Source organism: Terrapene carolina, unplaced genomic scaffold (genome assembly GCF_002925995.2).
Source record: "Terrapene carolina triunguis isolate 2854851 unplaced genomic scaffold, T_m_triunguis-2.0 Scaffold97, whole genome shotgun sequence".
Taxonomy (NCBI): Eukaryota; Metazoa; Chordata; order Testudines; family Emydidae; genus Terrapene; species Terrapene triunguis.
In genome coordinates this window covers 16,334,857-16,356,069 of record NW_020664448.1, presented here as the reverse complement: position 1 = coordinate 16,356,069, position 21,213 = coordinate 16,334,857, and the positions used below count along the sequence as shown (strand labels likewise).

Here is a 21,213-nt window from a genome sequence, read left to right as displayed (position 1 = left end):
CGCTGGGCCGGGGGCCGGCGGTGCTGGGCCGGGGCCGCGCTGGGCCGCCGGGGGCAGGGGGGTGCGCCGGGCCGGGGCCGCCTCCTCCCCCCACCCCCCCAGCTTAGCTGCTTCCTGCTTATCAAATGTTCGCGGGAAGCAGGGGAGGGGCGGAGTTGGGGCGGGGACTTTGGGGAAGGGGCGGAGTTTGGGCGTGGGCGGGGCTGGGCCGGGGCCCCGTGGAGTGTCCTCCTTTAGGAGGCTCCAAATATGATAACCCTACCCTGAGGGGTCACGACCTCCAGTTTGAGAACCCCTATTTTAGACTGTACATTCTTCGGGGCAGGGATTGGGTCTTCCCCTGCCTTTGGAAAGTCCCTAGCACATTTGAGGCACTATTACAATCTAAAGAAATAATAATTTGAGTAAAATAAATTAATTAAACGCACACCTCCTCCCGGCTACAGCACGGGAACAAATCTACATGGACACCCCCCCAAAGCCCCGACCAGGGGTATTCTATCTGCTACCCAAGATCCATAAACCTGGAAACCCTGGACGCCCCATCATCTCAGGCATTGGCACTCTTACAGCAGGATTATCTGGCTATTTGGACTCTCTCCTCAGACCCTACGCTACCAGCACTCCCAGCTATCTTCAAGACACCACCGACTTCCTGAGGAAACTACAATGCATTGGTGATCTTCCTGAAAACACCATCCTGGCCACCATGGATGTAGAAGCACTTTACACCAATATTCCACATGAGGATGGACTACAAGCTGTCAGGAACAGTATCCCTGATGAGGCCACAGCACGCCTGGTGGCTGAGCTTTGTGACTTTGTCCTCACCCACAACCATTTCAGATTTGGGGACAACTTATACCTTCAAGTCAGTGGCACTGCTATGGGTACCAGCATGGCCCCACAGTATACCAACATTTTTATGGCTGAATTAGAACAACGCTTCCTCAGCTCTCGTCCTCTAGCACCCCTCCTCTACTTGCGCTACATTGATGACATCTTCATCATATGGACCCACGGAAAGGAGGCCCTTGAACAATTCCACCTGGATTTCAACAATTTCCACCCCACCATCAACCTCAGCCTGGACCAGTCCACACAAGAGATCCACTTCCTGGACACTACAGTGCAAATAAGTGATGGTCACATAAACACCACCCTATACCGGAAACCTACTGACCACTATACTTACCTGCATGCCTCCAGCTTCCATCCAGGACACATCACATGTTCCATTGTCTATAGCCAAGCCCTAAGATACAACCGAATTTGTTCCAATCCCTCAGACAGAGACAAACACCTACAAGATCTTTATCAAGTATTCTTAAAGCTACAATACCCACCTGGGGAAGTGAGGAAACAGATTGACAGAGCGAGACGGGTACCCAGAAATCACCTATTACAGGACAGGCCCAACAAGGAAAATAACAGAACACCACTGGCCATCACGTACAGCCCCCAACTAAAACCTCTCCAGCGCATTATCAACGATCTACAACCCATCCTGGAAAACGATCCCTCACTCTCACAGACTTTGGGAGGCAGGCCAGTCCTCGCTTACAGACAACCCACCAACCTGAAGCAAATACTCACCAGCAACTACACACCACACCACAGAAACACCAACCCAGGAACCAATCTCTGTAGCAAACCTCATTTGCCTACTCTGTCCCCATATCTACTCTAGCGACACCATCAGAGGACCCAACCACATCAGCCACACCATCAAGAGCTCATTCACCTGCACGTCTACTAATGTTATATATGCCATCATGTGCCAGCAGTGCCCCTCTGCCATGTACATTGGCCAAACCGGATAGTCCCTACGTAAAAGAATAAATGGACACAAATGGGACATCAGGAATGGTAACATACAAAAGCCAGTAGGTGAACACTTCAACCTCCCTGGACATTCTATAACAGATTTAAAAGTAACTAGTCTTGAACAAAAAAACTTCAGAAACAGACTTCAAAGAGAAACAGCAGAACTAAAATTCATTTGCAAATTTAACACCATTAATTTGGGCTTGAATAGGGACTGGGAGTGGCTGGCTCATTACAAAAGCAGCTTTGCCTCTCCTGGAATTGACACCTCCTCATCTATTATTGGGAGTGGACTACATCCACCCTGATCAAATTGGCCCTGTCAACACTGGTTCTCCACCTGTGAGGTCCTCCCTTCTCTTCATATGTCATTATATAATGCCTGCATCTGTAACTTTCACTCCATGCATCTGAAGAAGTGAGGTATTTTACCCACGAAAGCTTATGCCCAAATAAATCTGTTAGTCTTTAAGGTGCCACCGGACTCCTTGTTGTTTTTGTGGATACAGACTAACACGGCTGCCCCCGATACTCCTCCTTTCCTGTCCCACTTTTTAGGTCTTCCACACATTTTATAGGCCAGGTAAAGGTAGTTGGGTAAACTGCCTTTTTTACCAGATTGCACGGTTTGTCCTATTGCTAGGATTGGTTCTAGCTCAAGGCTAGGAACATCCAGTTTCTGTGGCTTATGGCAAACTATGTAATAATTCTTTGCAGCCTTATAAACCGGCTGTGGGTGGCCACTATAATTAAAAGTGGGTGTGGGTTTTTATCTGTTATTGTATCTGAAAGGTTTGTGCAAGTCAGTATATTGGACATGGAGTATGCACATTGCACTAATTAACCTTTTCTTTGCCACATCTCTACATGGTGCCAGTGTTATGCCTTTTAGAAGCAGAGCTATTTAAAAGAGAGGACCTACAGAAAATACATCAGAGTAACAAAACAAAAAAATGCTATGTAGGTTGGCTGTTCTAGATTTATAGTGTAGGAAGAATGTCTGATTTCAATAATAATTAAGTTTGCAAACTGTATAAGATTAAACATCTTGAAATGTATTCCATTCATAAAAATAAAGCACAGAGCTTTGCCTCTTCTTGTTTAGCAGATGTTTTATTTTTTCTAGATTTGAGGGAAAAAAATGTTGGTATTTATTGTAGTACATAGAGAAAGCCACTAGATGGAGGTAGGATTGCAAAGATTGATGATCTGATGCTGGTCCGGTAGAAAATTGTGAGTTTTGCTAGTCACATCAATTGGAGCAGCCTCAAGGAGACCCAGACTTCGAATTTTGAAGAAGCTGAAATTAAAGCTTGTTTTATGGATACAGTACCTAGTTGTATGGATGCAGAGTTTGTAATCAGTAAGGAGTCATATATAAGGAATGATGATTTTGAAAACCTGGGCTTCTCTACACTTATCATTTTTAGTTGTGTTTTAACATGTTAATCTGTGCTAACACATTTGTAAATTCTAGTGTAAATCCTAGCCTAGGCTTTGAGTTAAGCGTGATTAGCAGTATATGTCTTTGTCCTGGAACAAATGTTCGTTCAGCATCTAGCATTTACAATCATATTAATAAAAGTATTAAAACACCACTAAAAATGAAAATATAGACAACACCCATGTTACTATCATGTTTGCATCTCTGTTACTCTGTGTGATACTGGTGTAGTTTGGACTCAAGGGTTTCATTCACTTTCTGCAGACATGCTACAAATAGAATTTCTGAACAATGTGATGATTAAAAACCAGGATTGTACTTTGAAATTTCACTTTTCAATTGCAGTTCTGTACATTATAATAGAAGTGCTGAGTAATACTACTTTTGTAATACTTTTCATCTCAAACTAATTTACAAAGGAAGGCAAGTCTCCAAAGTACAGAGAGGTGAAGCGTCTACACCAGGGATCGGCAACCTTTGGCATGTGGCCTGCCAGGGTAAGTACCCTGGCAGGCCAGGCCGGTTTGTTTACCTGCCGCGTCCGCAGGTTCAGCCAATCGCGGCTTCCACTGGTCGCGGTTCGCCGCTCCAGGCCAATGGGGGCAGTGGGAAGCGGCGGCCAGAACATCCCTCGGCCTGCGCCGCTTCCCGCCACCCCCATTCCACCTAACGAAGAGAGGGAAGAGCATCTTCGCAAGCAGGCTGGCTAACCTAGTGAGAAGGGTTTTAAACTAGGTTCACAGGGGGAAGGAGACCAAAGTCCTGAGTGAGGAAGTGGGATACCGGAAGAAACTACAAGCAGGAGAGCGCAAGAGGGGAGGACTCCTGCCTCATACTGAGAAAGCAGACGATCAGCGAGTTATCTTAAGTGCCTACACACAAATGCAAGAAGCCTGGGAAACAAGCAGGGAGAACTGGAAGTCCTGGCACAGTCAAGGAATTATGATGTGATTGGAATAACAGAGACTTGGTGGGATAACTCACATGACTGGAGTACTGTCATGGATGGATATAAACTGTTCAGGAAGGACAGGCAGGGCAGGAAAGGTCGGGGAGTTGCATTGTATGTAAGAGAGCAGTATGACTGCTCAGAGCTCCAGTATGAAACTGCAGAAAAACCTGAGAGTGTCTGGATTAAGTTTAGAAGTGTGAGCAACAAGGGTGATGGCGTGGTGGGAGTCTGCTATAGACCACCAGACCAGGGGGATGAGGTGGACGAGGCTTTCTTCTGGCAACTAACAGAAGTTACTAGATCACAGGCCCTGGTTCTCATGGGAGACTTCAATCACCCTGATATCTACTGGAAGAGCAATACAGCGGTGCACAGACAATCCAGGACGTTTTTGGAAAGTGTAGGGGACAGTTTCCTGGTGCAAGTGCTCGAGGACCCAACTAGGGGCAGAGCTCTTCTTGACCTGCTGCTCACAAACAGGGAAGAATTAGTAGGGGAAGCAAAAGTGGAAGGGAACGTGGGAGGCAGTGACCATGAGATGGTCGAGTTCAGGATCCTGACACAAGGAAGAAAGGAGAGCAGCAGAATACGGACCCTGGACTTCAGAAAAGCAGACTTTGACTCCCCCAGGGAACTGATGGGCAGGATCCCCTGGGAGAATAACATGAGGGGGAAAGGAGTCCAGGAGAGTTGGCTGTATTTTAAAGAATCCTTATTGAGGTCGCAAGAACAAAACATCCCAATGTGTAGAAAATAGTAAATATGGCAGGCGACCAGCTTGGCTTAACAGTGAAATCCTTGCTAATCTTAAACACAAAAAAGAAGCTTACAAGAAGTGGAAGATTGGACAAATGACCAGGGAGGAGTATAAAAATATTGCTCAGGCATGTGGGAGTGAAATCAGGAAGGCCAAATCACACTTGGAGTTGCAGCTAGCAAGAGATGTTAAGAGTAGGAAGGGTTTCTTCAGGTATGTTAGCAACAAGAAGGTGGTCAAGGAAAGTGTGGGCCCCTTACTGAATGAGGGAGGCAACCTAGTGACAGAGGATGTGGAAAAAGCAGCTAATGTACTCAATGCTTTCTTTGCCTCTGTCTTCACGAACAAGGTCAGCTCACAGACTGCTGCACTGGGCAGCACAACATGGGGAGGAGGTGACCAGCTCTCTGTGGAGAAAGAAGTGGTTCAGGACTATTTAGAAAAGCTGGACAGGCACAAGTCCATGGGGCTGGATACGCTGCATCCAAGGGTGCTAAAGGAGTTGACAGATGTGATTGCAGAGCCATTGGCCATTATCTTTGAAAACTTATGGCAATCGGGGGAGGTCCCGGATGACTGGAAAAAGGCTAATGTAGTGCCCATCTTTTAAAAAGGGAAGAAGGAGGATCCAGTGAACTACAGGCCAGTCAGCCTCACCTCAGTCCCTGGAAAAATCATGGAGCAGGTCCTCAAGGAATCAATTCTGAAGCACTTAGAGGAGAGGAAAGTGATCAGGAACAGTCAGCATGGATTCACCAAGGGTAAGTCAGGCCTGACTAACCTAATTGCCTTCTATGATGAAATAACTGGCTCTGTGGATGAGGGGAAAGCAGTGGACGTGTTATTCCTTGACTTTAGCAAAGCTTTTGATATGGTCTCCCACAGTATTCTTGCCAGCAAGTTAAAGAAGTATGGGCTGGATGAATGGACTTTAAGGTGGATAGAAAGCTGGCTAGATCATCGGGCTCAACGGGTAGTGATCAATGGTTCCATGTCTAGTTGGCAGCTGGTATCAAGCAGAGTGCCCCAAGGGTCGGTCCTGGGGCCGGTTTTGTTTAATATCTTTATTAATGATCTGGAGGATGGTGTGGACTGCACTCTCAGCAAGTTTGCCGATGACACTAAACTAGGAGGCTTGGTAGATACACTAGAGGGTAGTCTCCTGCGCTGGCCATTTTGTGTAGAGTGAGACAGGCACCTTACTCATTCTCACAATAAATGAGTTAGGCACCTAAGCCACCTGATTGCAGGAGACAGGTTCCTAGCTGTGGGCCTTGTGTCCCTGCAGCCAAAAGTTATGTGCCTATTTCTGTAAGGAGGTGGGGCTTAGGACACACCCCTCTCATCAGTGTCTCCCATTGGCTAGCTTACCTGGCTCGCCAGCCAGTACGCTGACTTTTTGTGGATCACATTCTGGGGAGCCTGTCTCATCCCATTCATTATTTAGGCACCTAGCTTAGTCTTTGTGGATCACAGTGTTGTTCCTGTGATTTTTCTAGGCACCTAAAAGGCAAAGCTGAGCATTGCAATTCCCTCTGTGGATCTGGACCTGAGCTGCTTGGAGAGGAAGGTGTTGGCAAAAGGAGAAAATGCTGGAGTCAAGGACTACCCAGTGTTGCCAATGCTTGTGATTTCATTACGAGTCTCATCATATTTGGTGTATGTCTTAAAGCTCTAGCTCGTGGGCATACATGAGAATCTACTTTAAACTAAAAGCTGAAAGTAAGTTTCTAGCGCTCATGGTTGCAGAGGAAAGCTTGCCAACGTCACTCACATGCACCCCACAAGGGTCAAAAGCCAGAAGATAAACAGTGAGAACTCAAGATGCATTATTTTTAAAATCGCATGATTTTTAATCCAATCCCATGTTTTTTGTGCCTACCTCGTGATATTTGAGTGCTCCAGGTTGACAATACTGGCCACTCATCAGTTAAAAAGGGGATCAAATACAGAACTGAATTAAGGGAACTGTCCAAAAGTTAGAGAATTTCTGAGAAAAAAACACAAAATGAAATGTATGAGACTAGAATGGTGTCCTGACTCCTGTGTTAGAATGAACTGTACAAGACTTCAGCATGGATCAGACATACTACTAAAGTCCCTTCTGCCCTGTAAAATGTTCCAATCAAGTCAGACACAACAGTGTTTTATCTTGACATGCTTCAACTTGTAGACAAGTGTGTATTTGGGTGCATCTAAACATTATTCCTTAACTAATTTTGACGGAGAGTGTAAACAGGACCCTTAATGATAGTCATCTCCATACGAAAGTACCAGTAAAACTAAACTGGAACTGATTTTGACACTATCGGAATAATGCTCTTGGTCTATGAACAGACAATTTCATTGATTATTAGGCCTTCAACAAAGATCCACAACACAAACAATATTTAGTGTTAAGTATTTATTTTAAAATAAGGAAACTATATATTTTGCGTGTCCCCTGTATAAGTTAGTTACATTCAGTCAGCATTTTCGTGCACTTTTAAAGAAGTTAAAACAAGTGTCTCAAAAGTTTAAAACAAACAGTAACTACCAATTTGTGCATAACCTGCTAGCTTACTTAACAGTTAATGTTCCAGCTTTCTCCTTGACTTGATATTAGTGTTTTGGACTTTAATTACAGTAGATCCTTGCTAATTTGCACTGATTAAGTGGAGACCCACTGCAAATTACTAAATTTACCAAAGCTTTATCCTGCAGAACACCTCAAGTCCCATTCTATATAAGTGATAATATGTCAAAGTCTGAGTAAGTATATGGTCACTTATTTTGCAAAAAATAATGAAATCTTAATCATGAGATCTCCCTCTACAATATCACCCATTAAATCTTTTCTGAGAAGTGGGAAGAAACCACTCATTTTGGGTGCAAGTATAAAGAATGCCGTATCACAAAGAGGAAGTAAGTGAAATTCACATTCAGAAGTTTAAATATGAGAATTTTTAAGAATCTGGCACAGAATTTGTGCAACTTTCTACAATTTCAAAAAGGTAGTGATATATGTCAGTTCTTCTAGCAATATCAAATGCAGTTTCATCCAAGTTATTTTTTAGGTTTGGTTTCACGTAACGATTCATCAGCAGAAGTTCAAGTGTTTCTTTACTCCCTCTGTTTCCTGCAGCAAGATGCAATGGTGTCAGCAATCCATTTGTTTGAGCGTTGATATCTGCACCATGCTGAAGTAAAAACGAAGCCACCGTTGTATTGTTCCACTTACATGCACTATGTAGAGGCGTCCAGCCATCCACTGTCAGTGCATGGACATCTGCACCGTGGGCAATCAATTCACGCACAACATCTATATGTCCACTGTAGGCAGCTCGATGGAGGGGAGTGTACTGATCTTCGTCTTGGACGTTAACGGGAGCTAGCTTTTGAGAAAGGAGCCTGTGTACTGTGCTAAGCTATGTAAGAAAGACAGACAGCTTAATATAACCCTCACCCAATGAGAAGCACTGCTTTTATTTCTACAATCTAGAGACAGCCTGGTATGCAGTCAAAGCAAGTTTATAATAGTGGTCTCAGGAAGAAGCTTGTACACATCAAACAATTGTAAAATGATACCAATTATTTTACTGCTGCTATTTCTTTTGGAGAACAGACATGAACACACTGGTACATGAATGCACACACACATGCACGCACACACAAACTGTACTTTTAGACAGCAGTTTATGTAACAAGTGTAATTAAATAAGGTCAATTTATAGTCTGTTGATTTTAGTGCATATAGGATAAAGTACTATTTAACGGGAATGTTTTTGTCAAGAGTAACTATCTTGCCCTTCAGTCAAAACACAATTCAATTAATCTCCTGTATATACAGCATAGTTTTGAAGAAGAAAAAAAGACCATGTTTGAGGTAAGAATCCAAAGCATGCACTGGATCAGACCAGTAGTCTACTTAGTACAGCATCCTGTTTCTGGCCCCAGTTCAGGCAAGCATGTGCTTAAAGATACTTGCATCAGTCCCACTGACTTCAAGCAACCCCATCTCCAATTATGGAATAACTTGCCCCAAGTTATTACTAACTCCCTTCATGTAGTGCTTATTTTATGCCCTAAAGCACGAGATGTTATATTCCTTATTTTAAAAAGTTGTCTTCTACAGCAGAACTGTTGATGGTCTTATCTATATAGCTGGATTCAAATTCAAATCTTTCACTGAATCCTACTCAACTCTTGGCCACAATCATAACCTGTAGAACTCTGCCACACGATAACTATATGCACAAAGTTACTTCTGGTAGTATTTAACCAACTTTACAGTTGGTAGAATACTATTTGTTAATGCACACATACCACAAACAATGACAAAATCCCTCAAAAAATTATTCTCCAATTTATTGGAAGTAGTTAACCAGCTTCAGCTGACACTGCGAACATATCGTTTGCAAGAGATGGACCTCATTTCGGCATTCAAAATTAGCGTACTTTGTTTTAATATGACATGCATTAAAGCAATACAATAGGATTAAGAGTGTACCTGTTGGGCTCATAATTTGTATTAAAATATCCAGAATGCTCTTTCAGTTCACAGTATTTTCAGATCAGTGTTAGTATTTGAGCTCTTGGTACAAATCAAGGCCTTGATCCTGCAAGCTGAGCTGCATGGAGAGACACCTGAACTTATTTGGAGCCTTGCTGACTTGAAAGGGAGGCCACCCCTGTGGATCTGCTTGCAGGACCTAGCCCCAAATGTTCTAGGTCCAATTAGCTGGGCTCCCAGTATGCTTTGCAAAAATATAACAATTATGGCTAGATTTTTGTTTTTTAAGCATAATCTGGGTAGATACCAATTTAAGGTAATACAGTCAATAATATATATATAGTGGATGAACTCCTTCTTACCCGATTTTTTTCAGCTGCCCAAAGCAGCAGTTTTTCTGGATTGTTTTCCATTTTTTTTTCTTGCATTTGGTACCACTCCTCACTTTTTTCCTCCTCTTCATCTTCCTCATCAGACTCTCCTGACCAAAGACTCTGAGTTCCTATAGGAATTAGATGTCTGTGTGTTTCCAACAATTCAAGTTGGTTAAAGTTCTCAGAAAATTCCAGTAATTCTTCTCTATCATCTTTTCTATCGTCAATATTTTTCTCATCTGATTTTCTGCTTTCATTCATTTTTAGTTAGCATCTGTAAATGTCAACTGTACAGAGTTAAATATTTTTTCTTCTGATGCTGTCTTGCTTCTTTTCTGAGTCATTCAGCATTACCTCCTGCCAAACACACATACATAAATAATCAACAAAAGCTAAAACAAGGGTTGTGCCAATACCAGCAACACAATGAAACAATTTTCAAGAACCAATTTTAAGAATGCCAGTTTATGTACATTTTACCAAACTGGCTATGTAAACAGGAACTGTGTTAGCTGCAGTTAACGTATTTCCTATCAAACCCCCCCAGAAATAGAGTGCTTGTACACAGTAATTATAACATCTGCAAAAGTATATGGCGCAGCACTGAATGTGCATTTTGCATAATGTGAGTGGAATACCCTGCAGCAGCCAAATGGTTAACAGTGTTTAGAAATTTTATAATGTCTATTTTCAACATTAGTTTTTGCTTCTGTTTTACTTTTGAGTTGTAACAATAATGACTTATCTATACATTTCATCCAAAAGCCTGGGATAGCTTCAGGGTGCAGATGAGGTGAGAAAGAAGGAGAACACTGGGCATTTCCTCTGTAAAGCACCACAGCTAGGAGAGAAACCCATGACAGGGGCAGAAAGGTAGCCCTGTGCTCAGCAGGACAGGATTTTTCTCTGTCAGTGATACTGTGGGAACTGTCTGAGCATGCAATCCTCAAAAGCATGCACTCAATTTAATGCATCAGCTCCCCTGCCCCCACCCAAGAATGAGTTTATCCATCTTTAAAATTCAAAGAGAAGGGATGGAAGCCAAGGTCAGCCTCCTGCCCACTGTTGCCAGCTTCCTTTTGTCCCTTTCCTCTACCTATTCCCCGAGTCACCTGTCCCTTCTGGCTCCTGCTCCCAGGATGCAGCTGGTGCACAGCAGACGGGCTAGTTAGCATTGTACTCAGCAGGGTAGCTGGTCTGAGACCACTTCCCCAAACAACGTACTCTCGTCCCACATCCCACTTTGTTCTGATGATGCAAAACGTGTCTCAGGTGACTGGTAACCTGAGCTGGACTCTAGCCAGGTCCCTGTGGCATTCACAGTGCCATGAGATTTGTAATGACCTAGAGTAGCCAAGAGCTCAGGTTTACAGGCCACCCCACAGCCAACACCTCCAGACCCCCCGCACTCTCCTGGGCCAGCAGGTGCAATATTGATGCCAGGGAACGAGTGCCACTTCTGGCAGCACTGAGCGCTCCTGGCAGTACAGGGACGGCCCCCGGCCAGGCCCTGGCACCGATCCACCCGGGCGCTGCTGAGCTTCCGAGCTGTAACTGGGTCCCGCCCTGAGCTGCTACGGGGCAAAAATACCTGCCCAGCCTCATGCCCACCACGGATTTCAGGGGCGGGGCCGGCTGGCGACGGCGGCACGAGACTCAGTACCACCGCCCGCTCCACATGCAAGCACACAGACGGAGCCCAGTGCAACACTTCCGGTCCGCCGCTCCTCCCGGAAGTGGCCGTGACGCTGCCTGTGATGGGTTCCAGTCTGACCAATTGCGTCCCCGCCTTGCCCCGGTCTCGCGGAGGAATGGGTAAGGCGGGAGCTGGTGGGCAGTTATCGCGAGAGGACACTACTCAGTCTATCCCCGCCCCTTCAGCGCTATGGAAACTGAAAGCGCGGCGAGGCCCGGCTGCTGACGCGGTAAGGCTGCCGGGTGAGGACCGCGCGGCGAAGCGGGGCTGAGCCGGGGCACCGGCGCCGGGGCTCAGGGGAGACGGGCCGGGCCCCAGTGCAGCCCGCAGCGCCCCGAGCCGCTCTGCGCAGCGGGTGGGTGGCTGCTCTCTCCGCCCCCGCAGGGGAAGCCGCGCGGCGTTTAGCTGATACCGCGTTGTTTGGATGCGAGCTTTGGCCTGCCGGGCAGGTGTGAGCGCCGCCCATTTGGGTCACGTGGCCGGATTGAACTGGGACCCGCCAGAGCTCAGGCGCCCCGTTGCTGGGGCTGTACCAGCAGATCGCGGGGGTCGGCACAGGGGGACTGTAACGCACGCACGCCAGCGGGTTACACAAGCACCCGGATCCCCGGCGTCCAATGCTCCCTCTTGAGGGGGGTGGAATGGTTGCTCCCTCATTTACTGGCATCTCTGGTCCATTGGCGTATCTCTGCCACTCCGATCAAGATACAGCATCGCACGCGTCCTTCCGCGCTGTGGGCTGTGCGTCTGTCCGCTCCAATGCGTGTTTGCCCGCAGGCCGCCTGCCAGCATGGCCCCCTCGTGCGGGGAAGTTTGGGTGCCTGCTGATTAAGGGAGTCCTGTCTCATTGCTGTTCAGGTGCTTACTTGAATTACGAAGGATAGCTCTTCCAAAGCCCTGTTTCTGGGACAGCTTCTGTGCTGTATACTTTGAAATGCCACTTTGGTGTGCAAGGGGCAGAAATAGAGATTCCTTTTCATAGAATATCAGGGTTGGGAGGGACCTCAGGCGGTCATCTAGTCCAACCCCCTACTCAAAGCAGGACCAATCCCCAGACAGATTTTTGCCCCAGATCCCTAAATGTCCCCCTCAAGGATTGAGCTCACAACCCTGGGTTTAGCAGGCTAATGCTCAAACCACTGAGCTATCTCCCCCCCACCCCAACAAAACAGTGTCATTTTCTTAAATACATCTGACTTTTTGTATTTTTAAAAAAGGAGCAGTACAACTATCAGTGCAAAACTGGGTAGGTGGCATGAACTCAGTTTATTATGCGCTTAATTGTAATCCATTTGTATTCGTGTCTTTTAGACACTATTCTGTGTATTCAAAGCTAGAACTGAATTTTCTGCCTTGTACTGACCCATCAAGCTCTGTCCAGAACTGCTCAGTGAGGAGTCCTAGCCACCTGGAGCCATTGTGAGCGCAGCGATGAGTCGCGTCAACTCAGGGTAAGCTCCTGTTTTTTTCAGGCCCATAACCTCCCTATGCAAACACTGCACATGTTTCTGTTCCATCTGAAAGGAAACAGTCAACTGGCAAGCTATTCAGTTTTTAAAAAATGAATTAAATAGAGTTTCAAGTACTTGATCTGCCCGTTTCTCTCAGCCAATATTTGTGGTTTTGTGAAGAAAATATTTTTTTTCTTTAGGATTAGAAGATCCTTCAAAGGGATCCACATGGGTGCAGCCCTGCACCTGCATGGATCCATTTGCAGGATCTAGCCCATAACCTCTTTTATTTACTGTAATTTTAGGTGGTGTTTGAAACAGAAGTAGGTTAAACATTTTGAGACAGACTTGATTTTTAAGATGATGGTGTGCTGTTAACTCTACAAAATACAATGTTTTCGGTGCCAGACTGTGCATTTGGTGATTTTTGGCAAAACAGTTTATTGTGTGATAGACGGTTGAAATAGCTTAATTCATAGTACAGTTTTCTATTTTTATTTTTTTAATTCGATTTAGGGGTGAAGAAGAAACCTTCAAAATCTTGGTTGCCACTGACATTCACCTTGGGTACTTGGAGAAGGATCCTGTGCGTGGAAATGATACGTTTGTAACTTTTGATGAAATTTTGAGACACGCTCAACAAAAAGAAGTAAGCAGCCTTTTGGAAAATAAGGTTATGAGACTGGACTTTGGAGCCTTTCCAGAAAGTATTAGGAAGGTTGGCCCCAATCCTGTATCTGGATCTTGTGGAGCCCTTTGAAGATTGCAAGATTGTGGCCTTTGTTCTGAAGTAATTATAAGAAGGTTGCTCGATCTAAAGAGGGGTTTGAGCAAGAGTAGATATGTAGCTGATGTTCAGTTCTTAGCAGCTAATATGGTACCTTAAATGTAATAACGGAAGTACTGGACAGTTTTCTTTTCAGGGACTCTGGTAGGACTGAACTGTTTATTTTGGAAATTGAGTACATGATATTGGAATGAGCTCCATGAAGACAGACCACATTGGTTTCAGTGGAGGTTGTTTGCAGGGGAGCTCATTGCAGGATTAAAAGTCAATGGAATTTAGGCTGTGGTGCCTCGTAAAATGGGAGTTAGGCTTACCCTCTATTCTTATGAGTGTAATAATTCCCAGATATATCCAAATGTATATTTGTAATCCTGACGGAGCTGTTTTGTTGAGTATCCATTCATGTAACATGTATTCAGAAATTCAGATTGGTTGGGCATCCTTATCAAAATAATGCAAAGTGAATTAATAATGATTTCCTAGGGCTAGAGACAATAAATTTCCAGCTTCTCCCCTGTGAAATACTTAAACATTAAAAAAACTGGGGTGGAACACCTGTAAAATATTGTTGGCACCTTCCTTGTCATTGATGTTAAGAATTCTGTAGTGCTGCTTTGCAAAGTGTTGTATGCTTTTGTTGTTGTGGTTTTGGATTTTGTAAATTCAGATTGTCTTTTAATTTTTCTGAATATTGTTAGATAATTTAACTATAAGCATTTTAGGTTTTATTTGTTTTACAATCTATAAATATGATATTAACTTAGAAGACCTGGTAAGAAATTCCATACACTTCAACATAAAATCAGTGTTTTACAAGAGCATGTAGGGAATTGCTTTTAAGATAATATAGAATGCCACTTGACTATAACAAAGCTCTTGATCTGTGCAGGTGGATTTTATTTTATTAGGCGGAGATCTTTTTCATGAAAATAAACCATCCAGAAAAACATTACACAACTGCATTGAATTATTAAGAAAATACTGCATGGGTGATCATCCTGTACAATTTGAAATTTTGAGTGACCAGTCAGTCAATTTTGGTTTTAGCAAGTAAGTATATTTTACTGTGATGAAATAACTACAGTATGTTGTGCAATTTGCTGGTTAGGTACAGTAAGCTGCCACTGCAGTAGATTTAAGAGTCTGATCCTGTAAGCGGCTTATGGGCAGACCTCTGCAAGTCAGTGGATTTCTGTGATCTTTCAGTAGTCCATTGTGTGGAGCAGGTTGTAGGATCCTCAGTCCATTTTCTGAGAAAATATTCTTATGAACTTTGTCACCATCTTTGGATGACTTTTCTAGGTGTATTGCATATCATATACATTCTGATATACGTAAGCCCAGTATTGGAAATATGATGTCCGTATACTCATTTGAATAGTCATTGAATACAATAGCACTGGTTGTATGAACTAAAATTATTTGTAGGATTAGGCCCCCATAATCCTATCTAGGCTTTTGAGCTTTTAGAACTGAAAGATTTTAACATAAATTAAACTGCTCAAACTTTTGAAAACAAAATTCAGCTTTGGACAGAGACAAGGCATGAATGTTGAAAAAGAGATTTTTTTTTTAATGGAGAATATATGAGACAATTTTTCAACCTTAAATATAACAAAGTGTGTACCAGGTGAACACAGTGATGCAGTACAATGCAAACTCCCATCTGTATCCAAAGTCTTGTTTATCCAAAATTATGTAATGCCTTTCCTCCCCCACACTCCTGCCTGCTGTCTGTCTGTCTTAGCTATGTCTATGGCCTCCATCTGAAGAATTTGAGCACCTCACAGTGATTGTATTTATCCTCACAACACTCTTGTGAGGTAAAGCAGTGCTATTATCCCCATTTCACAGGTAGGAAACTGGCAGAGAGGCCCAAATCCTCAAAGGCATTTAGGCTCCACGATTTCAATGGAAGTTAAGGACCTGAATACCTTTTGAGGATCTGGGCCTAAGTGACTTGTCAACATCACCCAGGAAGTCTGTGGTGGAGCAGGAACCTGAACTCAGGTCTCCTAAGTCCCAAACTGGTGCCTTTAACCACTGCCCTTCCTCTTTAGTCCCATTTAATTTAGATAAAGTGAAACCTCATTTAATAATCACCTGCTTCAGAGTGTTGCTGAATGTTTTTTTTATTAATGTTCATAAAATGTTTTAATATGCAACTGAAGTTTCTGTATAAGTTGTTGTTTTGATCAGAAAAATTGTATCATGAATGTTGTGTATGCAAAGAGCTTGTAAACAAATGTAAACTTTTTTCCTATTCAGATTTCCATGGGTGAACTACCAGGATGGGAATCTCAACATTTCTATTCCAGTTTTTAGTATTCATGGCAATCATGATGATCCCACAGGGGTAATTATTATAGTGATGTCAAAAATTATACCATCGCACAAATACAAGTATTTTTTTTCCTTTGGGAACAGGTTACTAATATCAGTCATCCCATTTCACTTTTAAATTTCCTTTTTAATTAACTGGGTGCATTTTCCTTTGTTTTGCTCATGTCAGACTCAAACTGACATGTTAGGCTCTACATTCAATTATTAGGAGGGATGGGAAGAGAGGATATGGGACCATATGATCTGCCTATCTAATACCTTATTTTAGGGATTTCTAGAGCTAGAGATGGGATAAAGACTTATTGCCCCCCAAAATACAAGAGAAATTGAAAGGGTTTTCAAAATATTAGGTGTAGAAAAGTTCAACATTTTTTTTTATGTAAGAAAATATCTTTTAATATCTTGAGTTTTAATTTCAGTCCTTTTCCATGCATTTAGATTATTTGTTAGCTGTATTTTTAAAATTGATTTACAGCTTTAGTTACTTCTTCTGGTCTGTATGAAGGAAGCCATCATAATGTTGGTCAAATATTTTTAATTGTTGCTTAAAACTAAAAAAAACCAGCCAAGTTATTAAAGTTTTAAAAAGCGCATAAAGCTCATGTTTTCAAACTACTGTTCATAAAGGTTTTCATTATGCATTTGACATGTGGATCTGTAATATAGGATTATTACTATTATTCACAACCTACAAAAAAAAAGAGCTATTTAATAACAGCAAAAATGTAACTTGGTAGTTCATACTGAGCAATCAATTTAGCTAAGCCAGATCTCATTCAGACTTCCTTTTTACAATACTTAATAAACTATTACTATTTGTCTTGCATTGTTGAACAAATTTAGAAGTTGAATTTAAGTACAAATCCATTATCTCTCTGTTCCTTAATATTTTCAATAGGCAGATGCATTGTGTGCATTGGATATTTTAAGCAGTGCAGGATTGCTGAATCATTTTGGACGCTCATCATCTGTAGAGAAGATAGACATTAGTCCCATTTTACTTCACAAGGGAAGCACAAAAATTGCTCTATATGGATTAGGTAAGCTTCCTTTCTGTTCACCTAGATATTTCAGAAGCATGTCTAGACCCTTCTTTATATCATAGAGCTCTATTTCCTTCCTTACTGAGGTTTATATTCTAACTTCATATAGAAGTAGTGAGCCAGGTAAAGAATCTTAGAATCAATATTTCTGGGGAAAGGTGTTAGACATAGCTCAAAAGCATGTGTGCACATACTGCATCTCTTATCCTGAGATGAACTTGTAAAAGTAGTATGTGACGTCCTGACCATGAAGTTCTATTTTTTTGAAATTCTCTCTTAACAGGCTTTATCATTGGCTTGTAGTTTGTTCACAGTACAGCATGTATACTCACTGAGTGGAGCAGCCATGGTCACTTTCTTACCCTACATTCTTTTCACAGGCTGCTTGTAAAGAGGCAAATTTGATTTTTAGTTTGTCGTGGTTTATAAAACCCTTAATAGTGCATATTCCATCTATACTTTTATGACTTCCTGTGAGTCCCGTTGAGGTTTGTATCTGTGCTCTTGACAGCAGCTATCTTTTAGGGATTCCACTATTGTCAGGAGTCAGCAAGTTTGATATGGTGGTATGTAGGATATACTTGTTTATTACAATGGAATCTCTTGTTGTTGAATGAAACCCATTCCTCCCCATTTTTACCCCGACAACTCAAAGTTTTTGGGGGTTTTTTAATAGTACTTGTGCTTATCTGAAATAGTGTTTTTGGCACAGACGCCTTTCTTGTCCTGTCCACCTAAGTTGCTGCATAAATAGCATCTGTTTCCATCAATTCCTCACCACTTTTGAGAAACACCTGAAAGTTTTTCTCTTTCAGAGGTGTTTTATGATAGATTTCAGCCTCAATATGTAGGACCCTTTTTCCTTCCTCTCATGTAGTGCTCTCTCTTTCTTTATTTCATGGGTTTTTGTTTAGATGGTAGTTTTCTTCACATGTAATACAATTATTTTTAAAACACTATGATATCATTGTGTAGTATCCATAACATGTTGGTATAAAACTCTTTTTTAAAAAAAATTGCACATCCTGCCATTTGTACCTCTTGTTTAATATTATAAGAGTTGATTTTTTTTCCGAGTTATGATAGTGGAAAATGGAAATTTGATTATAAGTGTTGCTGGCAAAATAAGGTCCTAATTATAAGCAGAATTCACTGCAGATCAGGGTCTTTATATAGAGAGGTATTTAATAAGTGTGGTGCTGCTTGAAATCTAGTGAAGCTAATGCTTTATATCACACACAACATATAAAGGTGTTAACAAAAAAATTTAACTTTTAAGTAGATGTGTTTGCCAACAGTATTATTGATTAGCAATAACCTTTTTCTTATGTGCAAGTTAAAAGAAAAAAACCCAGCAACTTTTCTTCCTTGGTGAAGAAGTACTTGAGTTCCTTGTAGAAATGATTATTACTTTTAAGGATTTTATTGAAGTGCCTTACTTGGTTTTTGTGGAGGAGATTTAGATGCAAAAATTTTAATTATTTTGTTCTTCCCCCCCCCAAAATTACATGTATATGTCTTACAAAACTTTTGAAAATGTGCAATGCCTACTCCTGGGGGAATTCTGCGCCACTGTGCAATGCAGAATTTAATGTTTTTTGTGCAGAATTTCCTTTTCCCCCCACAGAAATAGGCTGCAGTGCTGTTGGCTGCCACTAGGGGCCACTGGACCCAGCGGAGCCCAGCTTGCGCATAGAAGACACGGCCCGGGGGAGGGGGAGGGAGCTAGAGGGTTCCTGGCAGCTGCAGTTCCCAGCACTGAGGGAAGAAGACAGCGGCGCACAGTAAACTCCACACAAGCCAGCATCAGGCTGTTTCTGCCTCTGGATCCCTGGGTTTCTGAGGAGTAGGGGGGTGGGTGTCAGGGCGAGGGGGCCCCACAGCTGGGCTCTGATAGGAAGGGGGGTGGGTGTCTGGCCCCCGGCTGGGCTCTGCAGGGGATGGGGAGGGGCCAGAGAAACAGGAACTGGGTTGTCATAGGGGTTTCTTTCAATTCTGTTATTCTTGGGAGAATTTTTGTGTGTGTCTATATTGTTACAGACATACTTGCTGACAAGTATTTTGAAATAAATTACCAAAATAACTGAAACTGGCATGATTACATAGTGTTATTTTGACAAATAAAATTTGCAGAATTTTAAAATATTGTGTGCAGAGTTTTTAATTTTTTTTGCTGCAGAATTCCCCCAGGAGTAAATTCCAAGCAGCCCTCAAGTACTGTATGTGGATTTACTGTTTCCACGATGTAAGGCATAATCTTTAAAATACACACATCAAATGAAAAACATAAAAGCTTTACCAAAATAAATTATTTTAGGGCTTGATTCTGCTAGGTGCTGAGTGCCTCCAGCACCTATTCAAGTCAATTGGAACTGAGGTTACTCACTCCTGGCTACATTTGGCATTGAGAGCACTGCACCTTTCAGGATCAAACCCATGAAGAAAATAGGTTGGTTTAATAGATGGCCATTGTTTGCAAACAGAGCAATTTTTTGAGTCTACTTCACTGCTTCCCCGTATGTAGTCAATTTTTGTTTAGCCTTTTCACATACAACCAAAAGGGGGAGAGAAGTGCATGCATATATATATATATATATATATAAAGATAGGGCTGTCACGCAATGAAACAGATTAGTCGTGTGATGAAACAATAATAGAATACAATTTATTTAAATATTTTTGGATGTTTTCTACATTTTCAAATGTATTGATTTAAATTACATCACAGTATGCAAAGTGTACAGTGCTCACTTTATATTTATTTTTGATTATAAATATTTGCACACTGTAAAAAACAAAAGAAATAGTATTTTTCAATTCACTTGATACAAGTACTGTAGTGTAATCTCTTTATAATGAAAGTTGAACTTACAAATGTAGAATTATGTACAAAAAATAACTGCATTCAAAAACAAAACAATGTAAAACTTTAGAACCTACAAGTCTACTCAGTCTTACTTCAGTCAATCACTCAGACAAATAAGTTTGGTACAATTTGCAGGAGATAATGCTGCCCACGTCTTGTTTACAATGTCACCTGAAAGTGAGAACAGGCATTCACATGGCACTGTTGTAGCTGGCATCGCAAGATATTTATGTGCCAGATGCGCTAAACATATGTCCCGTCAAGCTTCAGCCACCATTACAGAGGACGTGCGTCCATGTTGATGACAGGTTCTGCTCGATAACCATCCAAAGCAGAGTGGACCAATGCATGTTCATTTTCATCATCTGAGTCAGCTACCACCAGCAGAAGGTTGCCTTTTCTATTTTGGTGGTTCGGGTTCTGTAGTTTTCGCATCAGAGTGTTGCTCTTTTTAGACATGTGAAGGCATTCTCCACACCTCGTCCCTCTCAGATTTTGGAAGGCACTTGAGATTCTTAAATCTTGGGTCGAGTGCTGTATCTATCTTTAGAAATGTCACATTGGTACGTTTTGTCAAAGCTGCTGTGAAATGTTTGTTTTAAGAATACTGTGCTGGGTCATCATCCGAGACTGCTATAACATGAAATATGTGGCAAAATGCAGGTAAACCAGAGCAGGGGACATACAGTTCTCCTCCAAGGAGTTCAGTTACAAATTTAATTAACATTTTTTTAACAAGTGTCATCAGCATGGAAGCATGTCCTCTGGAATGGTGGCTGAAGCTTGAAAAGGCATATGAATGTTTAGCATATCTGGCACGTAAATACCTTGCAATGCCGTCTACAAAAGTGCCATGCAAATGCCTGTTCTCACTTTCTGGTGACATTATAAATAAGAGGGCAGCATTAGCTCCTGTAAATGTAAGCAAACTTGTTTGTCTTAGCAATTCTCTACAAGAAGTAGGACTGAGTGGACTTGTAGGCTCTGAAGTTTTACATTTTGTTTTTGAGTGCAGTTATGTAACCAAAAAAAAAAAAATCTACATTTGTAAATTGCACTTTCACAACAAAGAGATTGCACTACTGTACTCGTATGAGGTGAATTGAAAAATACTATTTCTTTTGTTTTTACAGTGCCAATATTTGTAATCAAAATTAATATACACTTTGATTTCAATTACA

General features: G+C 42.1%; 2 protein-coding genes across 7 annotated transcripts in view; one reads left to right on the top strand and one right to left on the bottom strand.

Annotated features, from left to right (window-relative positions):
- Nucleotides 1-7,369: 7,369 nt before the first annotated feature.
- ANKRD49 (ankyrin repeat domain 49) lies at nt 7,370-11,566 on the bottom strand. Its single transcript, XM_024208674.2, has 3 exons — nt 11,438-11,566; nt 9,835-10,203; nt 7,370-8,387 (listed from the first exon to the last, which is right to left on the bottom strand). Exons 2-3 carry the CDS (start codon nt 10,105-10,107, stop codon nt 7,926-7,928), a joined length of 735 nt encoding a protein of 244 aa, XP_024064442.1. The 5' UTR covers nt 10,108-10,203; nt 11,438-11,566; the 3' UTR covers nt 7,370-7,925.
- A 145-nt stretch (nt 11,567-11,711) lies between these two features.
- MRE11 (MRE11 homolog, double strand break repair nuclease) overlaps nt 11,712-21,213 on the top strand; it is a 46,372-nt gene continuing 36,870 nt past the window's right edge. Inside the window, exons 1-6 of one of the 6 annotated variants that reach the window (XM_026651619.2) lie at nt 11,712-11,771; nt 12,914-12,993; nt 13,510-13,642; nt 14,670-14,830; nt 16,049-16,136; nt 17,022-17,163. In XM_026651619.2, the coding sequence (XP_026507404.1) occupies nt 12,974-12,993; nt 13,510-13,642; nt 14,670-14,830; nt 16,049-16,136; nt 17,022-17,163 (544 nt within the window). In that variant the 5' untranslated portion in view covers nt 11,712-11,771; nt 12,914-12,973. Of the gene's footprint in view, nt 11,772-12,281; nt 12,401-12,703; nt 12,789-12,853; nt 12,994-13,509; nt 13,643-14,669; nt 14,831-16,048; nt 16,137-17,021; nt 17,164-21,213 lie in introns of those variants that run through there. The other 5 variants (XM_026651613.2, XM_026651618.2, XM_026651614.2 and 2 more) reach the window with 5 other exon arrangements.

Excerpts from the sequence above, each read along its gene's own strand:
- ANKRD49 (XM_024208674.2), bottom strand. The coding sequence starts at position 10,107 with ATGAATGAAAGCAGAAAATCAGATGAGAAAAATATTGACGATAGAAAA. Across the intron at positions 8,388-9,834 it reads GGGCAGCTGAAAAAAATCGG|CTTAGCACAGTACACAGGCT; the intron begins GTAAGAAGGAGT and ends TTTCTTACATAG.